The 24,350-nt window shown below is 34.6% G+C and overlaps 1 protein-coding gene across 1 annotated transcript in view; it reads right to left on the bottom strand.

Moving 5' to 3' along the window:
- The window catches only part of LOC123660786 (serine/threonine-protein kinase SIK2), a 56,338-nt gene extending 41,697 nt beyond the window's left edge, over positions 1-14,641 (bottom strand). The window contains exon 1 of the mRNA XM_045595824.1: positions 14,212-14,641. Within this exon, the coding sequence (XP_045451780.1) occupies positions 14,212-14,355 (144 nt within the window). The 5' untranslated portion in view covers positions 14,356-14,641. The remainder of the gene's footprint in view (positions 1-14,211) is intronic.
- Positions 14,642-24,350: the final 9,709 nt, after the last annotated feature.

The following is a 24,350-nucleotide window of genomic DNA, read 5'->3' as shown; positions in this document are numbered from 1 at the left end:
TGCCCCTTTTCAAGGTAGTCGATGAAAAGTATTCCATGCGCATCCCAAAATATAGACGCCATAACCTTACCGGCCGATTTCTGAGTCTTTGGACGCTTCGGGCGGCTTTCACCAGCCGCTCTCCACTCCGCTGCCTGCCGATTGGATTCCGGAGTGAAATGGTATATCCAGGTTTCATCCATTGTTACATACCGACGTAAAAAATCCTTTTTATTATGATTCATCAGCGCCAAACATCGCTCTGAATCATTGATACGTTGTTCCTTTTGATTAGTTGTAAGCAAACGCGGCACCCACTTAGAAAAAAGCTTTTTCATGGCCAAATTTTTATGTAAAATAGTGAAAACACTACCAGCTGAAATCTTCACTATCTCGGCTATCTCTCGCACTTTTACCTTCCGATCTTCCAATACAATTTTGAGGACTTGGTTAATATTTTGTTGAGTCACTGCTTCATTTGGACGACCTGAGCGTTCCCCATCATTGGTGTCCATGCGACCGCGTTTGAAGTCGGCATACCACCGACAAATGGTTGCTTTAGAGGGAACTGATCCTGCATAACATTTTATAAGCCATTGCTGTGCTTCAACGGTATTTTTTCCCATTAAAAAACAATGTTTTATCAACGCGCGAAACTCGTTTTTTTCCATTGTATCGAAATTACAACCGTAGCGTCACATAAATGTTTCAAAATCAATAATTTTATTGTTCCATTTTTAAAAATTTGACACATATTCTTGTATTGATAGCCATTACTTTTTAAAAATCAAAAGAGTTTTTAATATATGCGCCATTTCCAGGTTAGTCTTGGGACTTATTGAACGACCTAGTACAAATAACATTCGTTAGAAATTATACGGAAATAATTAATTGGAATGTATGTACTTCGATTTACAATTTTAAAACTTTCATTAATAAAATACTGTTTATATAATATTGTGCTTTGTGTTTGTTTAAGTATTTCTTGTAATAGGGCGAAAAATATGAAGAACTGCATACATACGTCTCTTGCAATCAAAGTGAAGTTTCAAGGTGTTACAGTAATAAAGTAACCCGATCACGTTTTTTTTTTTATGATGGCTAGCGGATTTCTTTCATAAGGTTACAAATATAAAAATTATTACCGTCATAAAACTTCACGAATGATGACTGTGTTCTCTCTGGACAATAAAATGCTGTGGTCAGCGCGTTTGTGAAAAGAAAAGTAATAACGGAACTTTATTTTAACGTGTGATAAAAAAAAACAAAGAGACATAAATATTAAGATACCCAAAAATAATTGAACGTGTTATCTTGCTACGTTTTAAATATAATCATAATCATTAAGATATAGGTTTTTCTTCGTATATGTACGTCGTCTTTTTTTTATACAACTAGGTCGACAAACAAGCATACGACTCCCCTGATGGTAAGGAATTACCGTAGCTTATAGACGCCTGCAATATCAGAACCATAGCAAGCGCGTTGCCGAGCTAACTCCCAATTCCCCCCCCCCCCCGGAACTCCTGGTATACCCTACCTCAGTTACATCTGTAATTTTTATTTTTTAGCTGACCAACAAATGGTGGAGGTTCTCAATTCAACTGTTTTTTTTAATGTGTGTTACTTCATAACTGTTTACTAGGTATACCGATATTTAAAATATAATATTAGATATTTAGAATATTTTTTGACTACCTAAGTACTACATTGTATAACTTGTCGATGTAAATTGAACTATAGTTTTTTTTTTTCGTTTTCGAGCCAACTCAATTAAAATCAAAATATAATTAAAAGTTTCGTATATACGACCCAATTAAAAGAAGAATTATAAGAACTTTCGTTTAAAATTCCGAGTTAATAACGAGACATGATTAATGATATTAGCTCACAATACGAGAGATGAATTCTTTGCCAATTCATGCGAAAGACGATTTCTAAGATATCTTTTAACTGACTATTACTGCTAGTAACGCATTTGTTATTTAATTATTGGCATTAACTCTTCTTTCACTTTATAAACAATAAATAATATTTTGTCGGTTTCGTAATTGAAAGCAGGATAAAAGTTTAAATACGTTTGATGGTATGTGACAATAAGATATTTAAATTTTGCTGTTTAATGAACGTATTTAAGTCACTTTTGATCACATGGTTCAGATAATAATTTATATAACGTGTTCGACTCCTTACTGTGTTCATTTAAATAGATAGTTCTGTAGGTTTAATGACGACGCGTTTGCGCAACGGTTACAGCACTGGTTTGTGGCTGTTGCCCTGGCGGTTGCAGGTTCGATCCTCGCACATGACAAACGTGTATTGGCTATACAGATGTTAGCCGTGGTCTGGGTGTTTGTGCAGTCCTTGTGGGTGTTCATACCGTCCCTCGGAGAGCACGTTAGGCCGTCGGTCCCGGTTGCTGTCGGTTATACCTGATAGCGATCATTACTCATAGTAGAGAATATATCCGCCAACCCGCATTAGAGCAGCGTGATGGATTAAGCTCTAAACCTTTACCTACATGAGGAAAGAGGCCTATGCCTAGCAGTGGGATATTACAGACTAAAGCGTAGGTTTAATAAATAACATTCCACGTGAAAAAACAACCCTAGCACTTTTTCAAAATTTGAGTGTTTAAATAAACAAGCCACTTTGATAGTCTCGTTCCGCATGATACCTTTCGTGAGTGCATAAGAACTATAATTTACAATGAAAAACATTCTACGAGAAAAATAATTCGTTCCCATATGCAGTTCTTTAGTTATATGCGGCAGTTAGTATTAATATATCAATTTATTGACGTTTTTTATTGCTAAAAAGTTGTATTGGACGCTTATGCAAAAGTACGTTACCAGAGTAGCTTGAATGTTAACACAAAATAAATTTTTGAAAAGTTCCAGGAACTTCTTATCACACGGAACGTGATCTCCCATTTGAACAAACGCAGTTAGAATTCGAACATCCTATATGACGTACTTTACAGTAGGTACATAAGCATTATCGTGTAGCATACACTTTTTTTATAGTGCACGGTCACCTGTTAGTGGGTCAATGACCTAATGTTATTGAACCGCTAGTGTAGGAACAGTGACGCTCGATGACTCGGGATAAGATTTACCGTGACTTGTTGACAGTTGAATAATTTACTTTTTTATATGTTTACATTATTAAATTTTCGTCATATTATTTTTACAGTTTAAAAAATATAGATATTTGTTAACTCACATAAACTTCAAAAATAAAATATCCAAACAGTATTGTACATTTGTAACTGTGATTTGCAGGTTTAGGCAAATAAAAATAATTTCACATAATTGTGTTTGCTCGCAAACGAAAAAAAACCGACTTCAATTACATCGACGAGTAATACAAGACGATAGACGAGTAGATCGACGAAAAAATAGTCAAGTAATACGCGTTATCAAAGATTACTCAGAAAGTAGTTATCAGATCTCGATAAAATTTATATGTGACCACATGATAAACATCAGCTTTCGATTAAATTAAAAATTATTAAAATCGGTACACCCAGTAAAAAGTTATTGCGGATTTTCGAGAGTTTCCCTCGATTTCTCTGGGATCCCATCATCAGATCCTGGTTTCATTATCATGGAACCAAACTAGGGATATTTTCTTTCCAACAAAAAAAGAATTATCAAAATCGGTATATCCAGTAAAAAGTTATGTGGTATAATACAACGTAGGTCGACGAAAAAATCGTCAAGTAAAAACGCATTATTAAATATAACTCGAAAAGTAGTTGTTAGATCTCAAATAAATTTAAATGGGACCAATTGACACACACCACCTTTCGATTTAAAAAAAATTGTCGAAATCGGTCCACCCAGTCAAAAGTTCTGATGTAACATACATTAAAAAAAATACAGTCGAATTGAGAACCTCCTCCTTTTTTGGAAGTCGGTTAAAAACAAAGATTTACCGAATCTAACCAGAGTAGATATATATCTACTCTGGTTAGATTCAGTTATTCTTTGTAAAAAAAGCTATCGTTAATTATAAATTTTTATACAATACTATATCATCATAATCATCATCACATCGCAGTCCACTGCTGAACATCGGCCACCACAAGTTCGCGCCATCTGTGTATTTCAAAGCCAGCAATTGGAAGGTTATCCCGCCATCTCCTTTTTAAGTTCCAAGATGGTAGTGGAACTGTGTTATCCCTTAATCGCCTCTTACAACAGCCACGGAAAGAGAGGGGGTGGCTATATTCTTTGATGCCGTAACCACACAGCAACACAGCATATACAATACTAAATAATAATTTATAATCAACATTTCTGTATAACGTTAAAATAAAAACTATTTATCTACAAAGGTAATAAAAAAAAAATTGTTTCCTTTAATTTTAATAATATATAATAAAGAAAGGGTCAAACTACAAGACATTAAAAATGTTATTCATTTTATATAAGTCTGTGATGTAAAGTGAGGCCGCCGACCAAGTTACTAATAAGTGGTATGAGGCGCAACCTAATTTTATGCGATTGAGTTGACAAGATACGCTGCTCCTGGGACCGACTAATAACTAATATAATAATAATAGACCGTAATAGTAATAGACCGAGAGCCCAGGAGGGCCAGACTTTCGTCATTTCATAAAAGCTGAAATTTTCTCAGTGCATGCTACTTATACCGATACAAGCAATGGCAAAAACATGAAGTTAAGCTTATGGTTACTTTGGCAGATACCAGGTATCAAAGGAGTATAAAATTACTTCGCATTCACACCCACGGCCAACCTAAATGTTTGTCTAGGTCGGGATTGGAGCTATCGAAATTGACCGGCTACTGAAGAAAAATCTTCTAATAAGTACCCAAGTGACACGTATGAAGTTCAGTTTTATACTATGGCGTAAGTTTAGTTACAAAAGATTGTGGCTCTGGTTAACGTTATATCTAATATTACTTTAAACAGAATATTAAAAAATTACGCATAAGAAATGACGTAAGTTAGTTGCCATTTTGTACGCCTTCGATGCCTAGTATCTGTCAAAGTAACCATGAGTTGAAATTCATATTTGGCCATTGCTTCAACCTGTGTTGGGAGCATGCGCTGAAAAACGTTCAGCTTTTATAAAATGACGAAGGTATGGCCCTCACGGGCTCTTGGGTTATAAAAAGTCTACCTTCGTACAGGTTCTCATAGCGACGTTTGGACTAAACATAAAATGTTTTGCACTCTAAAATATAGGATTTTTGTAGCATATCTACCTAAGCCAAGTATTTTAATTTAATAATTATAAACACAATACTTGTTATAAGAAAGTGCGATAAAAAAACTCCATAAACTTAATATTTACCTAAATTATATGTAATTTTAATATTCGTACTATATTTCAACGAAATCATTTTCAACGAATTATTTAAATCGCAAAAAAATAATGCAACTACTTATACATATTTATACTCATTCTTGCAGTTAATAAATGCTAAAAATATAAAGTAGTTTCGACTAATATCAAACTTTAAAACCAAAATAACAGTAAATAGACCAGTTATATACTTTTATTGATTTAATAATTTACTATATTTTTATTGGTCTAATAATATTGGAAACTAAATTATTATCTACGGAAGAAGTAGCGTTATGAAATACCATTTAAGTATATCACGGTCAAAACTACACAGACGTGAATAGTACCAGGAAATGTTAGCAACACTTTATGTACATATGTGTTTCCGAGTTAACAAGATGTCCAAATGGAGGTCGTAAGTAATTTTTATTAACATATCCGTTAACCTACAAAACTTAGGTTTTATATCTACAAAATTACGACAGTGAATTAACATAAAATGAATGTTACTATATTAGGACATTAATTTTAATTAACGTTTTAAAAACTAGTCGTTTGTTTTTACATTTTAATAGTAAATATGTAGTGTAATTCAGCTCTATACGTATAGCATATTTATTACATACAGGTGTTCGAGCCCTAGCTACGTTCCTTCAAAGGAGGTTCTGCAGGTGTTTTAAATTTGACTTTTACTTCGATAGACTCGTTCTGCACGATACCGCTCATGAGCACGTAAACACGCCTTAAAAGGGAAAATGATTACTAACTGACGAACATAACTAAAGAAATACTTATTTGAAAGGATTATTTTCCTCTGAGAATGTTACCTATTTATTGTAAATCACAGCCGTGCTTACGCGCTCATTGGATGTTTATGCAGAAATACCTGCCAGAGTAGCTCGTATATTATAGCTCGTATTATATAGACAAAGTTAAAATTATTAAAAAGTGTTAGCATTTTTTCACGTGAAACGTAATCTATTACACCTACAGAACCCCTTTATTAGAAGGAAAGTAGTTAGTAGCCGAACGCCCTATGTATTAAGGTCTTAAATCTATGTATATTGAGTCCTTTATATCAAATTATCTGTACCGTTTTTTGTGATCCGACGCTGTGTCCAAATACATATCTTTGACAAAGTGATACTGAGGGTCACTTCACCTTCCCTCTAGATCCGGATAGACTTATAAAGTTAACAAATTCTTTGTTTATTTTTTATCTTTCCATAATCATTGGCGTCATAGCTTATACGATAAGACTCAGATTTTCTATTTAGATTAACGATTTTCTTATTTCCAGTCTAGAAGTATATTGCATAGTAATAATAAATAATAAGCTGATACAAACTATTATAATTTATCTATTTATGCTGTTAAATATCTAGACCATAGCATTAAACCCCCAAGCGACAGACATTTGCGTCAATTCTTATCTTATAATTATGATAAGCTTTAAGACAACCTTATAAATACAACACCTACTATTGACGCACCTGCGGCTTAATAAATGGATAAGTACTTTTTAGAAGACATAATACTCCTTATGACGTCAATACTTTTGTAAATGACATAAATCGATATTTATCAAACGAAGCGTACGTCATCGCACTATTTGAAGAAAATGCTATTGTATGTCTTTTGTATTTTATCACATTTTAATCTCGAAACATTTGGCGTCATAACAAAAACCTAAACATATTTCGTAAAAATAACATTTTTTACAATTAAAGAATTATTATGGGGTCAACATTCGACACTGAAAACTAAATTTTCAGTATATTCGTCCTCCGTCCGAATCCACTGTGATCAACAAGTCTAGACGACGATCAATAGAGCCGAGGAAACGGGGAGCGTAAGGGTGATAAAGACAGATAGGTTTTCTCCCTCCCCCAGGCTGCTTTGCTCGAGATTACGCTGCACGTAGTATTTTTCAGAGTATTATGAAACATTACCCACTCTGTAGTACATACTGCATTGATCCACGAATGAGCCTCGCATTCTTGTTTATTTTAAATAGAACGATATGATTCAGTTTTGCAACAATAATTACAAAGCAGCGAGACGAAACGAGATGAAATTTTGAAAATGAGAACCTCGAATTAATTATCATTGCATATTCATTGCATGATAAGCACGTTTTGACTGACTGAGATTCAATTGAAATATAATTGTGTAAAATACAAAAGAAAAAATTAAGTTACGTAAATAGAGTAAAAAAAGATTAAAATTAAATTTACATTGTAATAAAATTGTATAATATAAACAGTGTTAATAAAAAGCACATTTACAGTTAGACATTTCGTGTTTTTAAGTTTCCACTAACTTTTATTTTACACGTAAAAAATTTCGTGTAAAACTACGCCAAATGTACGATAGCGTTTAAAGTGCTTTACTCGTCTACGTTGAACGAAACCACGGTGGGAAGCGTAGTGCCCTCCATTCTAGTACCTCCCTCGTTGTAGACTTGAAAACCCTTTTTCAAGGATGCCTACCTACCCCCACTGGATTCAATTTGTACGGTACTATCAGTGCAAAGCTTTGTACACAAGTTTCGCATTCGCTAAAAATTTTGTATGGTACAATTCATATGATTGGTTACAGCGGTCGAAACCATTTGTTGTTTTTGATTTGATTGCGAGTACGAGTATTCAAAAGTTTTTTATTTTTTTATACAACTAGGTTGGCAAACAAGCGTACGGCTCACCTGATGTTAAGCGATTACCGAAGCTTATAGATGCCTGCAACACCAGAAACATCACAAGCGCGTTGCCGACCCTATCCTCAATCCCTCCCAGGAGCTCTGTCACCTTATTACCAATTTTTTGTACAAAATATGTCGTCGTAACTCTTATTTGATGACAGTGACGTGACATTTTCTCGCGTTAGCGGGTTGTCGCTCTGGACGTGTGCGTTTTTGGTGACAGCCTTGACAGAAGCTTGCACTCCGTATACGTTTTCTTATTTATGTATTTATTTATTTATTTATTTTATTGATTTAATGTTATTATTTATTTTATGTATTACATATATATCTCTTTAATTATTTACTATAAGTATATTATTGACATTTACTTTGACTGTTAAATATGAGTGAGCATCTTTTGTGTGAGTCTAGTCAGGCTGTATGACTGTTATATTATTATATATTTCTTTTCTTTTTTTCTGGAATATTTTTATTGTTACTTCTGTTATTTTTTTTTTTTCTCATTATTAAGTTTTTTTTTTTTTTACGTGTCTATCTTTCGTTGATTTTTATTTTATATTCTCTTTTTATTAAGCACATTATGTTCTTGTAGCGTTTGGCGTCTGAAGTCGCCGATGCAGGCTCTGACGGAAGAGCAGCGCCTTAGCAGTAACAATTTGCTGCTAAGCAATGCTGAGGCAGAGACCTGGTTGGCCTTCTAACTTAATTGTAATATTAATATTTTAAATGATAATGGCCAATAAAGAACTTTTCTTTCTTTCTTTCTTTCTTATTCACCGACAGAAACACAATACTGCTTGAAAACAGTATTATTTAGCTGTGGTCTTTTGTAAGGTCTAGGTACTACCTCAGTAGGGCTGTTGCATATTTTGAGCATGAAATTTTCTGCCGTGCCCTACCTCAGTTAGTCAGTCAAGTTAGGTATTAAACTAAGTCTATTGCTTACCACAAACGTTCGTTATGTTTGCGTTCACGTTCTGTTAGAGCGTCTGCTCAGCACATTCAAATAAAAGGACCTTATTTCTAAAAAAAAAAAAAATAGCTAAATAATACTGTCATTAGTATTGTGGTGAGTAAAGTAGTCAGACCTCCTGGGGAGGGTCAAGGGTCGATTCGACAATGCAATTGCAGAGCTTCTGGAATTTCAGGTGCCGTAGGTGTCGTACACGGTATCCGCTTACCATCAGTCGGAGCACTTTTGCTTTTCATAAAATTAATTCAACAAGAAAGTAAAAAAAGTAATATAAACTACTTAAAAAGGCTTAAGAAATCGGTAATATCGTATGATCGTATTTAATACAATAATACTTTATCTACGTCTAACCGTGATTGTTATTGTATAGATAGCTACATGATTTTAGTAGAGTCGCAAAAATATTTTCTGTAACTGCAATTTAAAAGTTAAGAAGTATTTACAATAAATAAAAACATGAGATGAAATGAGAGTCAAAGGGCTATAGCTTAAGCAGAGAGTAATAACACTGGGTGACCGCTAGATTGCAGAACACAGATAAGTGTTTCTGACGCAGTTCTCCAAAATAGATAACGTATTTGCGTCAAACGGGCATTTTTCGAGCGTCAGCGCGCCATACGAAGTAATTTCGAAGACTTCTACATTCTGATCACAAATCAATGCTATTTTCACTGTCCTAATGTTTATATCCAATAAGTTCTACTCAACTCGGCAGCGTTAGATATGAATCGGTGCAACAAATCACTTTGCAGTATGCACACTATTTTATCAGATTATTATAAAGCAGCATCGACCACGATGGCGATGCGTGTGAATATTTGCAGTTAGCGCTTTGCTATAACAGTTGTATTTATAATTGAATAGTGTTAAGCAAGAGGCACGTCATCTATCAATAATTTTGAATCCCAATTTTTTTGTCCATTAATTATAGAAAATATAATTATCTAATACTATTTTAAACGTGTAGTTTGCACGCTATATTGTTCTAGTCTTATCACGTAAAACTATTTACTCAATGGAATATCATATACTCACGGGATGGTGTCTGGCCATCACCTTGGCGTTAATGGTTCACACGAAAAATGTTGAATAATAAAAACAACACGATACGTGTATCTGAAGACAAGGTCGATGCCGTGGTATTTTTGGATGCGGCAACGCACACCGACCTCAGTCTGACTATGTCGAGTAGCTGATTAATGGTCATGTTCCTCGAAATATTTTGTAAATACTCCTTATCTGGGTATAACAATAACCGTATCGTCGTGTTCATTCTAACTTAATTATTTCGTTTTTCGTGTTTTACAAATACACAATTAAAAATTTCTGGAGCGTGACACGACGCAATCAGGAAAAGACTGGAAATTTTATTTTTATACTCTACCTTGAGAATTAATTTAATTTTTATTTTATTTTATTATATTAACTATCATTTTAATTATCACGTTAAGATCGGTTGAAAGTAATTCTTCTTCTAATTCAATTATAATTATTTTGCAGCAACTTTAATGATGTTGTGATATACTAAGAAATATAAGTAACATACATAAAAACGATTTCAAAGTACCAATAGCCAAGAGCCATGCGTCGTCTAATGGGAGTTCAAATCTTACGTCATAGTCGGGTTTTTAAACTCAAACATTAGGTTATTTGCATGATCTGATTGAAATAAATTAACATTATGAACTATACTAGTCGTCGATCCGCTTAAAATTCTGTGAATCATTCACAAACACGCTATTGGGCCAACGGGCAACGACCCATTTCAATGCATTATTGCACTAATTCAAACGTATATGCTTACTATTTTTCAAAAAGTTACGCCGTATTTTTATTTACAAAGATTCTTATTTACTACTTGATTGTTTTCATTGGGTATATTAAACTGAAATGTGAAATAAACATCGCTTCTTTATCTATTTAGGAACAATAAAGTTAAAACATCAGACAACAAAGGTTATCAAAGTATCATATTATAAGAAATTATTTTAAGTAATAGTATATTTTAATGTATTCCTTAAGTGTATAAATTGTTAATCACGTGCGCCCTCAATCTAATGAAATTGTTTACATGTGACAAATTAATTACAATCAGCTATTAAAAACAAATCAGTCGTAAAAATTTAGATCATACCTACGTCAACATGGTTTTGCGTCAAGCTTGACTTACCATGATATTTAATGATCCCAAATCAAACACCGATTTCGTGACGTGATTTTAATCATTTAACTCATTAAACAGATGACTTGTAAATTATTACGATTTCTATAAGTTATTAAATACATTCGTATGTTCTATTATTTTTATAGTAACAAACAACAGGTAATAATTACTAGAAATAAGTATATACCTACATAATTTCGTTGTATGTCGTTACTTAGTACTACACGTACTAAATTTAAAAACAGTACATAGATTACAGTCGTTACCCGGTCAAATGACAAACGATTAAGAGCTCATTTATTTTCATGCCAGACATTATAGACGTAAGCTATCATTGTTATTGTGACATCTTTAAAGTTGTACTTATCGTAGTCTCGCAACAAATATTAATATGCGTGTGAACGAATGATTGAAGTTCAAAAAATATTTACCTGGTTTTATTCCGTCTTCTGAAAATAAAATCATGACTGCGTGGCTCACTGTTTATTTATTTATAACGTGTTGGTCTACGCATTGTATTTAAATAATTTGGAAGGTCGTGACATCTGAATCACACAGCAAGGTAATTAAACTAATTAAAGAAATAATGTAAAATAAATAATGTCATAGAATATTGTTTATCTTTTTTTTTTTTTAATAACTTGTCCTAAAAAAGGACAAGGTTCTCAATATAACTACTTATATGTTCTTTGATAACGCGTATTAACTTCGACTATTTTTTCGTCTACCTACGTTGTATTACTTGTCGATGTAAGTAAAGTCGGTTTTTCTTTTCGTTTGCGAGCAAACCCAATTATTTAAAGACATATTTATCTAAATTTAAAAACAACATTCACTAGCTTTATACGTTTCTTTTACGACATAACACATATAGAAATAAGAATAAAAATTAGTTTCATGATTCAGCCGGTAACATCCCACTGCTAGACAGGGGCCTTTCTCCACGTAGGAGGTAGGAGAAGAATAGAAGCTTAATCCACCACGCTGCTCTACTCCGAGTTAGCGGATAAATTAGTATATCATCGAGTAATACTTATGTCGTCTACAAAGTAATACAAACAATATAATTTTAAATAGTTGTATGTAATCAATTACTTCATCATTCGTCTGTATGGGTTAGAAATTTTTCAAAATCTACCTAAAAATAATCGTACAACGGATCGTCGATCGCGAAGTTGTTTATTGATGTCATTTCAAATTTTCGACAGATATTTTCGTTCTACTTTTTTTTTAAATTACCTTAACGGTTCAGTTAATATATGTATTTTTGTACCGAGCTTTGTTAATACGAAGCGGAAACAAATCCTAATGGTACCGCTCCCAAATTGGACATAAGAAGTACACGAGAGGCCATTAACCGAATAATGACATGTATAGGTATTTAATAAATCACAGTTCTATGCGACATATTTGCAATAAGTATAGAAATATTGAGTTGAATTTTCACTCTAAACACACATCTAAACGTCTCGTGTGTACTCTATCGATTCTGTAAATATTTATTTTGTCAACATTTTCTACATCGTACTACGATAACATACCTACGTTCATTGTTTTATACCATGGTCAATGATCATGTTCAGAGGATGTCTCTGTCGGATACGACAAATACAATGAGCATTTATCCATTCACTTATATACAAATATTTATGATAAAAGGTTGTCATTTTTTGCGTTAGGAAACAAAACACTATTTCCTCGTTTATCTTTAAGAGTTTCGTTAGACTAAATTACAAAACTGATAAGTCATCGTATAAGAATCATTAATAATTTAAATTCTTGTATCTAACCTTGAAGGTTAAAAACCTTAACGTATTTGGTACCGATCATTATTTTTAAACAGGAACCGATAAAGCAGTCGAAAATCGAAATCAAAGGCTTACATGAACTAGGTTTCGTTTAGAAACAATTAAGTTATTAAACATAAATGTACGTGAATTAGTTCCTGTGTATTATTGCATTTTACGTAATATCGACGAAAAGCTGGTTAGTTAACGAACGTAAAAATAATTCAACTGTTTCGTCCTCGATATTAGAAGAAAATTATTGTTACGTGATAAGTACTTCAAAGAGAAAAAGAGAAACTGCTTATTGTTATTTGGAAATATTCTATGATATAAATAATTATATTTACATCGAGCAGGCAAACGAAAAAAAACCGACTTCAATTACATCGACAAGTACTACAACGTAAGTAGACGAAAAAAATTAACAAACGCAATGGTCGTCACTACGATTTTCGAGGGTTTCCCTCGATTTCTCTGGGATCCCATCATCAGATCCTGGTTACCTTATCCAGGGGTATCTCGGTCCATAAACGACGATGTTATCCCCGAACATACATTAATATATTATATATATATGTGTGTGTGTGTGTGTGTGTATGTATTAATATATATACATTTATTATTTTACATAAAAAATTATAAACAATATTTTAGTTTTATATCAAAGGGCATTTCCACACCTAATGTATCTCGCTTTGACGTCACAACTTTCTTAAATATCTTTAGACTTGCATATTTGCACGATGATTCTTTGTAGACTAAAGATAGGCGCTTCAAAAAAGAAAGTATGATACGTTTTTTTAACCAACTTCTGACTAGTGTGTTTGTGTTTTTTTTTTTCGTAGTACTTGTCGATTTAATTGAAGTCGTTTTTTTTTTTCATTTGCGTGCAAACACAATTATTTAACTTGTTAGCGATAAATAATAATTGTAACATGTAGTTGATTTGAATGGTATAGTAAATAGATGTTTGTTAAAAATGTTTTTTATACATATAAAAATAATAAGTATGAAAAAGAATAGAATGAGGCTATTGATATTTAATATTTTACACATCTTGTTACAAAGTGAAACATAGTAATCTCAAGAATATTTTTTAAATTATTGTTATTGTTATATATAGCTGTTGTATTGTTATATATAGCTGTTAAATTTCTATGAGTACATTCGAAAGGATAAAATTCCATAAGTATGCGTACTTAGATATATAATATTAGTTTACATTTTATGTAATTCCGATAGTAATCGTGTGACCTAAAACTATTAGTAATAATTGTTGTTACCTCAGTCTTCGTTATTCGATGTCGTGCTAACTTAACGACGGCAAAATTCCCTTTCCCTATGGTTCTTTCTATGTCATAAAAACCCACCCTTATGGGGGTTTTAGCAGGACGTTCTCGATCCGCCATTATTGATTTACAAATCATCAATTTTGATGAGTAAAAACACCTCACTAATTCAATTTTTTACGATAATACTAATTAAAAACTCAATCAACACTATGCAGTCGTTACACGTAACAGTTAACATGTCGGTAACACAAAAATTTGAGTATCTCTGAACACTGTACTGTTAAATTAACAACTTATTGAAATATATGCCTAACACATGAATATTTGGCTATTAGTACACAGCAACGTTACTTATTCACTGTTGAATTAAAATTGTATCAAAGTTATTGCTACAGTTCGATGCGTTTAAACATACGATCTAGTCTAATAGGTATTTTAAACAGTCACTTGCACAACGTTTTAAACTTATACTGCACAATATATAATTGTGTACAAAATTTATTTACAAATTATTGAATGAAATCGAGCAGAGGCGGCGCGCGTGTCGTAAACAGGGGAACATGACGCCGCCGCCTCACCGGCTGTCAACCGGATACTGAACTCGTGCCTCAGCCGACTTCTCGTCTCTCAAATCGAGTGAGCGAGTCTCGAATCAAATTCGAATACTCATACAAAATAGCTCTACCTGCTTGGACACGAAACGCGCGCTTTCAGCGGCCATATTACTTTTTCTGACGTCAGCGTTGTGTTGTTTCCTATGGTAGTAATCACAGAGTACATTGAATATGTAGGGTAGTAATGTAATAAGTATAGTATCTAATATCTTTGTACTATCATCCACTTTCTTTTTACTTTAAAATTACACCTTTTTCCGTAAAAGTAATTTTTAATAGGAAACAAATCACATTATAGGTTTGCTATTTTTGGTAACCTGCATTTAAAATTAAGTATTGAATTGCAAATATTAACAATAATGTACTTTATTTAATGCTAAACACTAATATTGATTCTATGTGAATTAAAATTGTCAATTATATCTAAATCTATATTATAAATACGAAGAAAATAAACTGTTTATCATACACATATTAAAGGAATGGAAGCAAAAATATGAGATAGATATAACAACAACAACAAGTCAACAACAGTATACATTTATCATAAACTAAAACAGAAATAATACATATTAAATAGATTTTGATTTTATCATAAGGGGACATCCATTAATTACGTGAGCTCAGAACGGTGGGGGGGGGGGTCCAATCTTAGACAAAGATTAGGTTTTTTTGTCTAAGGGTCCAATGAAATTTTATAAAATCTCATTTAAACCAAGACGGGATAATCAAAAATCTCATCTCAACTTCAAAAAATATAAAATATTACACGAAAAAGTACACGAGTCTCCATGGATTGAGTGAAAATTTTAAAAAAGTGTTATTTTTATTTCTTTTTGCTTTGAATTTAATTTACGCGCCTTTATGTATCATTATATAACAAAAATTAACACACCAATTCATTTTTATTTATTTATTTTTTTCTTTAAAGTAAACACGTATTAATTGTTTTGATTTATCATATGTATATAATTTTAGTATTTTATTATATGTGTATCAATATTCAAAATTTATTATTATTCTAAATTTATTAATATATTTTATTTAAGGACTGCTTTCCGCCTATCTCTTTACGGGTGACGCTGAAAAGCAGCGTTGGAGAGTCTTGATTCTCCAACAAATGCCGAGGTCATCCATTTCAATGCTCCCATCAGTGCATCGCTATGCAGATTGCCGCTTTCTTTCTTTTTCTTTTATATACGTCTTGCTTATTTTTTCCTAATTTTTTTTAAATTACTATTGTTGATTTTATGGGGGTAGTTACCTATTATTATTATTTTTAATTTTATTGTTTTACCTGGTTGTATATTATGTTCATTGTTTCCAGTGTAATTATTTGTCATACTATCTGTATAGTTATATTTTAATAGAATTGTTATGTTGTATTTTTTTATTTTTTGTCTTATCTGTATATCGATGAGTGTGAATAAATGTTTATTATTATTATTATTTTTTTTGGCGCGGACTTGTGGAGGCCTATGTCCAGCAGTGGAGTGTGATAGGCTGAAATGATGATGATGATTATGATGATGATTTTTAATCCATGTATTCCAAAGTGTTATGTACATGATTTTCAAATAAATAAGTAAATAATCGAAGTAGTTTGATTACTAATAAAAGTGCATTTATTTTTCTTTCTAATTAAAAGTTTTGTTTTTTTTTTCTTACATTAAGAAATATTCTAAGACGTTAAGTTAAATCAAACATAATAACAATCAAAATTATTAATTACTTCACAGTGTAATATAATAAAAGTTTCTTTTCAGACTTCAGATGTATTTTTATTGATATATTAGCTGACTCGGCAAACGTTGTCTTGCCGCTAAATGCTATTTAAAAATAAGGGTTGGTGGTAGAAGGGTGAAAATTTAGGTTTGTATGTATTTTTCAACGCCAAATCACAATAAAATAAAAAATAAATAATTTATCAAAAAATTAAAAAAAAATTAGGGGTGGACTACCCTTAAAATTAAGGAGGATGAAAAATAGAAGTTATTCGATTCTCAGACCTACCCAATATGCACACAAAATTTTATGAGAATCGGTCAAGCCATTTCGGAGGAGTTTAACTACAAACACCGCAACACGAGAATTTTATATATTAGATTTTTTTATATTTGGCAATACAAATTTATTTTTAGTAACACCTGCAAGATTCATGATTTTTGGGATTCTCTTTTTTGGCGGGAAGAGAAACGCGCCTTTTTTAAAATCGTCCTATACACAAAATTAATTTTAATAGAATTTTTTAGTAAATTTAATACTTAAATAATAAAAATGTAAGGAGAAAGCGATGGAGATGAGGAGAGATCGGTGAAGTCCATATCCAGTAAAAAAAGAAGAATTACAACTCCAACTATCGATAACTATAAACCAGGCATACATTAAAAACGGATACACAAGACAATATTCCGATAATAGCTCAAATGGGGACTTTGTAGTTTGTGTAGAACATATAGATAAGGAAATAAAACTTGGTAACATAAATCCCTTGAACCTTTCTAAATTTTTCAGAAATATCAAGGGGGTTCATAAACGAGCAAGAATGAATGCAAATTAAATTAAAATATCTTTTAAACAGGCAGACTTTAGCCAACGACTTCCTGAAATCCCGATTCTTATTAGAACATAATTTAAGAGCATATATACCTGCATCCTCGGTGCAAAGGATACCTAGGCGTTATTAGGTATATTCCTAAAGAAATAGGAAACAATAATAATAATAATAATAATATTCTTTATTGGACACCATTAAAAGATACAAACAAAAGTAGTATAATTAGAAGAAGATGTACAAAGGCGGTCTTATCGCTAAAAGAGCGATTTCTTCCAGACAACCTTTGGGTATAGGACAGCGCATAGAAAAGCGGTTAGGAAGTGTACAAATAGTTGTTAGAATACATTAGAATAAAATATAAAATTATACATACATATATACATACATACATATGCATACACACTTACATACATTCACATATACACATATACTCATATATAAATATAAACAATTCATACATATTTATGTGATCCAAAGGTGAAAAGACAATCATGGCGAATTTAGTGACAGATAGTGAGCCTTAAGATACTTGAAACTAAAGACTGATACTTGATACTTTGAAGCTAAAGACTGATTGAGCTTGTCCTATAGAGAGAGGGAGAGAATTCCAGAGTTTAACAGTTGTTACGGAAAAGGAGTTGGCGTAGAACGAAGAAGTGTGATGTGGAATCTTAAGAAGCAGATTTGAGTCAGATCGAAGAGACCGATCATGGGTGTCGCAGAGAAACGCAAAGTGCTCTTTGAGGTAGTGAGGTTTGTCACGATGGAATAATACACAATATAATAACGAGAGGATATGAGAATTCCTGCGAAGACGGATTGGGAGCCAATTGAGTTGCTTACGAAAGTTGGACACATGGTCATATTTGTGGAGACCAAATATGAACCGTATGCAAAGATTCTGAAGACGCTCAAGCTTATTTAATTGCTCCTCGTTGTGGTCAGGATAACAAGTATCAGCATAGTCAAGAATTGGTAAAAGAAGTGACTGTGCTAACGCAATTTTAGTGGGCAGTGGAAGGAAATATTGAAGCCTTCGAAATGATCCGACGGCTGCAAATAGCTTGCGGCTCAACTCGCTCAGTTGAGGTTGAGGTTGTAAAATATAAAAGAATTCTTTGAAAAAATTTCCTGTGATAACGACGTTGTTGAAATACGTAGATTTATAAAACGCGAAAAAGACAATTTAATCCCAGTGTCAACCATAACAATAACTTTTTCAGGTACTTCTCTACCTGAATATATTTTATTAGACAGATGGAAATATAAAGTACACACTTATATCCCTCCGGTATTATAATGTTTTAAATGCTTAAAATTCAATTACTCAGCTAAAATATGTCGAAGTGAACAGGTTCGTTCGAAATGCTCTGAAAATCATTCATAATAAAGATTGTATTTCTAAAACGTTAAAATGTACTAATTGCTCTGGAAATCATCTAGCTATTTCAAAAGATCAAAGCAGATAGAATATTAATAAATAGGTAATCTTATGCAATGGCTACTATAAATAGAGATATTGTTAACTTTCCAGCTCTTCCTAAGAGTAGTATACAGAAATACACAGGAAAAGTTGACAGTAATAAAAATAAAGAAGTGGCTCATGTACCCTCAAAAACAGACAACTTTAATATCTCAGATATTTTAAATAATAAAACTCATGAAACTCATGAAAACTCATGAATTCGATAGTAAAAATATTAGTAACATTAGGAAATTCTGAATCAATTAAGACCACATCTCATATTATGGGACTTTTTATTAAAAACTTAGCTGAATAATGGAGATTTTAAAATTAGTACAACATAATATACAAAGTATATATATAGATATGTTTATTCAATGAAACATGGTTTAAAGTTCCCAATCACACTTTAACATGCCTGGTTATGATTTTATTTTTAAAAATGCTGAAAATGAATATGGTGGTGCAACCTTTTTAATTAAAAGTTCTGTAAAATATCTTCACTTTCAACTTCAAATTTCCAAGATGTTCAAACGATTGCCATTTCTGTTGATACAAAAGTAGGTCCTCTAACTATTCTGTGTGTATATTATCCATCTAAAAATAAAATTATTATTTCTAAATTAAAAAATATTGTAACCAGTTTCCCTAAACCATATATAATATCAGGTGATTATAATGCGCATCATGTAGCATTTGGATGCACTTTAACTAAAACGAGGGGTAAAAATCTATATGATTTGATAGATGAGATAAATTTGTGTATTCTTAATACTGCCACTACTGTATGTAGTCCAAATGATAACATATCTGCCATTGATGTTACTTTAGTTAATCCATAGTTAGCACCCATATGCGACTGATATGTTGGTGAGGACCCATTAGGTAGCTATCATTACCTTACATTTACTAATATAATTGCATCTTCAAATACTTATGAGATTATTAAAAATGTAAATAAATATATGCACAATAAAGCTAACTGGGAAAAATACTATTTTCTCTCAGAAAGGCACGTACCTGTGAGCTAAGCAGGCTACCAAAACAGTGGTAAGCCTTTGGGTCAGTCGGTTGCTTCCCCACTTTAAAAGTGCTGGGAAGACCCCGTCCAACCCTGGGGATTTGAAGAAGTCAAAGCTGTTGATAGCCAATCTAACTTTTGATGGACTTACTATCTTGAGGGCATACTCTCATTGCTCCTCTGTTGGGGCTTCGTCCTCTTCGAGCCAATCAACCGACCGCAGGATATGGCAGCCTGGGAAATGTGTTTGAACCAGGATGCACTCTGCTTCTTCCAGCGTGCTCGTGAAGGTGTTGTCTGGCTTTCTTAGGGAGCCCCTCATCTGGCTAGATTAGTTTACTAGAACCTTTCTTACCCTATTGGCCTGTTCGCAGGTTTCCACACTGCTTCAGAATTTGCGCCACAAGTCGGTGCTTCTATACCTTAATCGTTTCTTGTATCTGGGCTTGGCCTTCTTGATTGTCCTACTACGTCTGTTCACGAATGTGGATTCAGAACCCACATTCATGATCTGTAGGTTTGTGGTCATCAGATATTCAACTAGGAGCTTACCTCTTTCGTTTGTTGTTTTCATTCCCCAAAGGATGTAATGTGCGTTAGAGTCAATGCCTATAATTAATTGCAGTTTGGCTTCTTCGCAGTATGTTATCAACCGTGCCATGTCGTGCTGCGGTGGCGCATCAGTTTCTGGCATGTAGGCCGACGCGATTACCATCTCCGGCAGGCTGTGGTCTTGCGTTTTGTGCAGCTTTATGGCGCACAGGTCTCTAGAACAGAAGCTCGTCAAAGTTTGCGCCTGTATATTCTTGGTGATGTTAATACAGACCCTGGTGTTTTCCGGGCCCGTATATGTAATAAGCTTACCTCCAGCGTTCCGGAGTGTGCATATAGTGCCATTCCTGACCCACAACTCCTGGATCAGTGCAATGGCTGTTGTGTTAACCTCCAACCATTTCCGCATCTGAGCCGTTGCTGTTATGTTATGGTGGAGGTTAGCTTGGAGGACTTTACAGAACGGGAGAGTTGGGTGAGCCATCTTTAGACAGCATTTCCCCTGCCTTTTCCATCTCTGTCCCCCCTATGGCCAGGTTGTCCAGGCCCGCTAAACAAGCCCCCTCCTCCGACTCCCGAAGCAGCTCCTCCACGACCACTGCTTCTTCGGTCTAGGGTTTGGGGCTCGACTGCCTCATAGGGGGTGGCTCGGGGATAGCCGGAATTGCTCCTGACCCTTCTGCTTTCACCTGCCCTTCGTTGTCTGTGTCCTCCACTTCGTCGTCACGCCCCGTTGGCAGACGCTCGGTAAATTTACCCTTCAGACCCTGGAACTTCACGTACACCGACCCCAGCAAATAGCAGAGTCGGCACTCTCGTTCAAGCAGGGTCTGCACCAAATCCTCAGGAGCGCTAAAGATCAGGAACGTTTTACCGTCCTGTTTATCAACCTTGTGGAGGATCCAGCTATCCGCTCTTGCCCACTTGTTCTGGAACCGCAGCGCACGTCCCACCATGCAGATGTCCGGTTGTTCACCTGGCAGCAGGACGCCGCAGCGGACCAGCTTGACGAGGTCGCGCTGTCGCTTGACCGTCAGTCTAGTACCCGTGGACAAAGTGAGCTCTGAGACTATACGTGTGAGTAAGGTACCATCCGGTTTCCTTTCAGGTCCCTGTGGGGTTTTAGATATGTTAGTGTCCATAATGTAAATAAAAACAAATTCATCCACTGCGCTCCCTACCTTCCATGGAGCCCGCAACGTTGGGGATGCCGTGTCGACACCGGAGCTACGCAGTGGATACAGATGTGGCAGGTTAGGTTCCAAACGCGATATCGGGAGCTACAGATGCCCGGCTGGTGACCGCGATCGCACGCCCCCAGTTGTCTCGACCACCCTTGCCCCGTCAGCATGGCCGGTCCCCATGTCATCCCAGAGGACCCTCCCCCATCTCGCCAGCGTAAAGCACCCAGCTCATCTGTGCAGTTACACATGTCCATTTCTACCGCTACCGTTTAGCCTGAAATCCGGACCAAAGAGGGCGTGTTGTCTCCCGTGATTACAGAACCCAGACCCCATTCGACTCAGCCCCCCAGGACTCCTTCATCCCTGCGTACGGCGATCAACTGCGCAGGACACATGCAGGTAGGCATTTGCAATTGAGATCCACTGGGTCACCTACTATACCCGGCAGATGGCCTGTCATACTTAGCTACAGCAGTCTGGGGTAGATGGTAGTTGTCGGCGCCCGTTTTGACCACTGTATATCCAGGGTGTGCGACCCACTCCAGAAGACCTGACGCCCTGAGGAATAGGTTCACCCCTCAAGCCCATACATCGGCGAGTTGAAGGCGACGAGGACGCGTATGACAGACTTTACAGAGGCGAGCCAGCTTAACGCCCAAAACCGAATCAGAGCACCCCACTGTCCACGTGGTCTTGGTCTGCCCTACCCCTAGAGTGTTTTTTTTAAGCCGGAGCCAAGCGTTATTCTAACCTCCAAGGTGGTACGTTAATTTTTTCAGATTTAAAAATTTAACCTTAAAACTTTATTTATTTATTTATTTATTTATTTAATTTTGAGGAGGAACAACAGCTAAAATACTTTCACAAATACAAAATTTACATAGAGACATAAAGCCAATAATAGTTCCCCACATATAGAAACAGAAACTACCACAGAAATACATCACTAACCACATATCACATTTTATCTCTAAGACATATCAATGTATCTTTAATAGTGTTGTTATCACAATACCAACAAAACTAAAGAGAGTTAAAGAAAGAGTCGCTAATCAACTTTCTAACAGACGCACAGCTAGTGTCAAAGAGGTCTATATCAAATTTATTCGCAAACATATTGAATTTATTACCTGCTCGCCAGAGAAAAGTATTTTGTTTATAGTTTGAGGAGACGGAGGGTAGGTAAATTAAAGGATTTTTTCGCAATGTTTTTGATGGAATATTAAATGTAATTTGTGACAAAAGTTCGGGACAGTCTATTCGATTTGAAGTAATATGAAACAGATAAGTTAAGTCAGCGATTTCTCTTCTTAGTTCAAGAGGAAGAATATGGTATTTTTTACATAGGTTTACATAGTTACGAGAATCATACGGTTGATTTGATTTAAAACAAATGTACTTTAGGAATTTCTTTTGAATATTTTCGAGGCGTGCAATATAAGTCCCATACCTAGGATTCCAAATTTGCGAGGCGTACTCCAAGTGACTACGTACAAGTGAACAATATAATATTTTTAATGTTTTGATTCTAATAAAGTCCACCGAAGTACGCATCACAAAGCCCAAAGCTTTAGTGGCTTTACTAACTACACTATCAATGTGGGCATTGAAGAGGAGTTTGGTGTCATGTATTACACCCAGATCTCTAATTGTAGAACTCCTAGGGAGCTCTTCACCTTTTAAAATGTAATTATGTGATATAATGTTACGCTTTCTTGTAAACGTGACGACGCTACACTTAGCTGCGTTAAGGTCCAAAAAATTAGTATTACAATAGTGTTCTAACCTATATAGGTCAGCTTGAAGCTTATCAGCATCCGCACTATTTCCTATTTTCGCAAAAATCTTCATGTCATCAGCAAAACAAAGTATATGGGACGAATGAAGACATGAACTAACGTCGTTTACACTGATCACAAACAGAAGTGGACCTAACAACGATCCCTGAGGGACTCCACTAGGAATGGTTACCCAACTAGATATGTAATTGTTAATGACTACTGCCTGAGAACGGTTATCAATATAGGAAGCGAACCACCTTAATAGATCACCCCTAATGCCTACTTGACTTAACTTTTTTAATAGGGTTCCGTACTGGATACGATCAAACGCTTTGCTGTAGTCAGTGTAAACTACGTCAACCTGGACACCATCCTCCATAGCATCGGTTATAAAGGAGTTAAGCAGTATCAGGTTCGTTACAGTAGAGCGGCCCTGTAGAAAGCCATGTTGGTAAGGGCTGAAAATAGATCGCAGAGCCTCCGATAATTGACTGTGAACTATTTTTTCAAGCATTTTAGCTAGTATACACAACTTGGAGATCGGCCTATAATTAGTTATTTTCTGCTTATCACCCTTTTTATGAATAGGGGATATATAAGCACTTTTCCAAATAGCTGGAACTACACATTCGTAAAGGGATCGCTTAAACAACAGAAAAATTGGTAGTGTCAGGGACTTGGAGCAGTTCTTTAAGAAATGAGCAGGTATTTTGTCCGGGCCTGCCGATTTAGAAGTATCTAAGCCAAGCAGTAATTTTTCAACCATATCGGATGTTACACATATTCCAGATATATCCGATACGCTTGTGCTTGAAGTGACGGGGGAATGATAATCACAAGAAGTACCTGGTGTTAAAAAATTTGAATAGAAATAAGAAGAAAAGGCGTTGCATATAGACTCGCCAGTGTGATATATATTATTATTATATTCTAGCATATTAGGAATGGCGGATGAT

This window comes from Melitaea cinxia, chromosome 16, assembly GCF_905220565.1.
Source record: "Melitaea cinxia chromosome 16, ilMelCinx1.1, whole genome shotgun sequence".
NCBI classification, from domain to species: Eukaryota; Metazoa; Arthropoda; class Insecta; order Lepidoptera; family Nymphalidae; genus Melitaea; species Melitaea cinxia.
The sequence above is the reverse complement of the archived record's forward strand: the minus strand, read 5'-3'. Positions and strand labels throughout refer to the sequence as shown.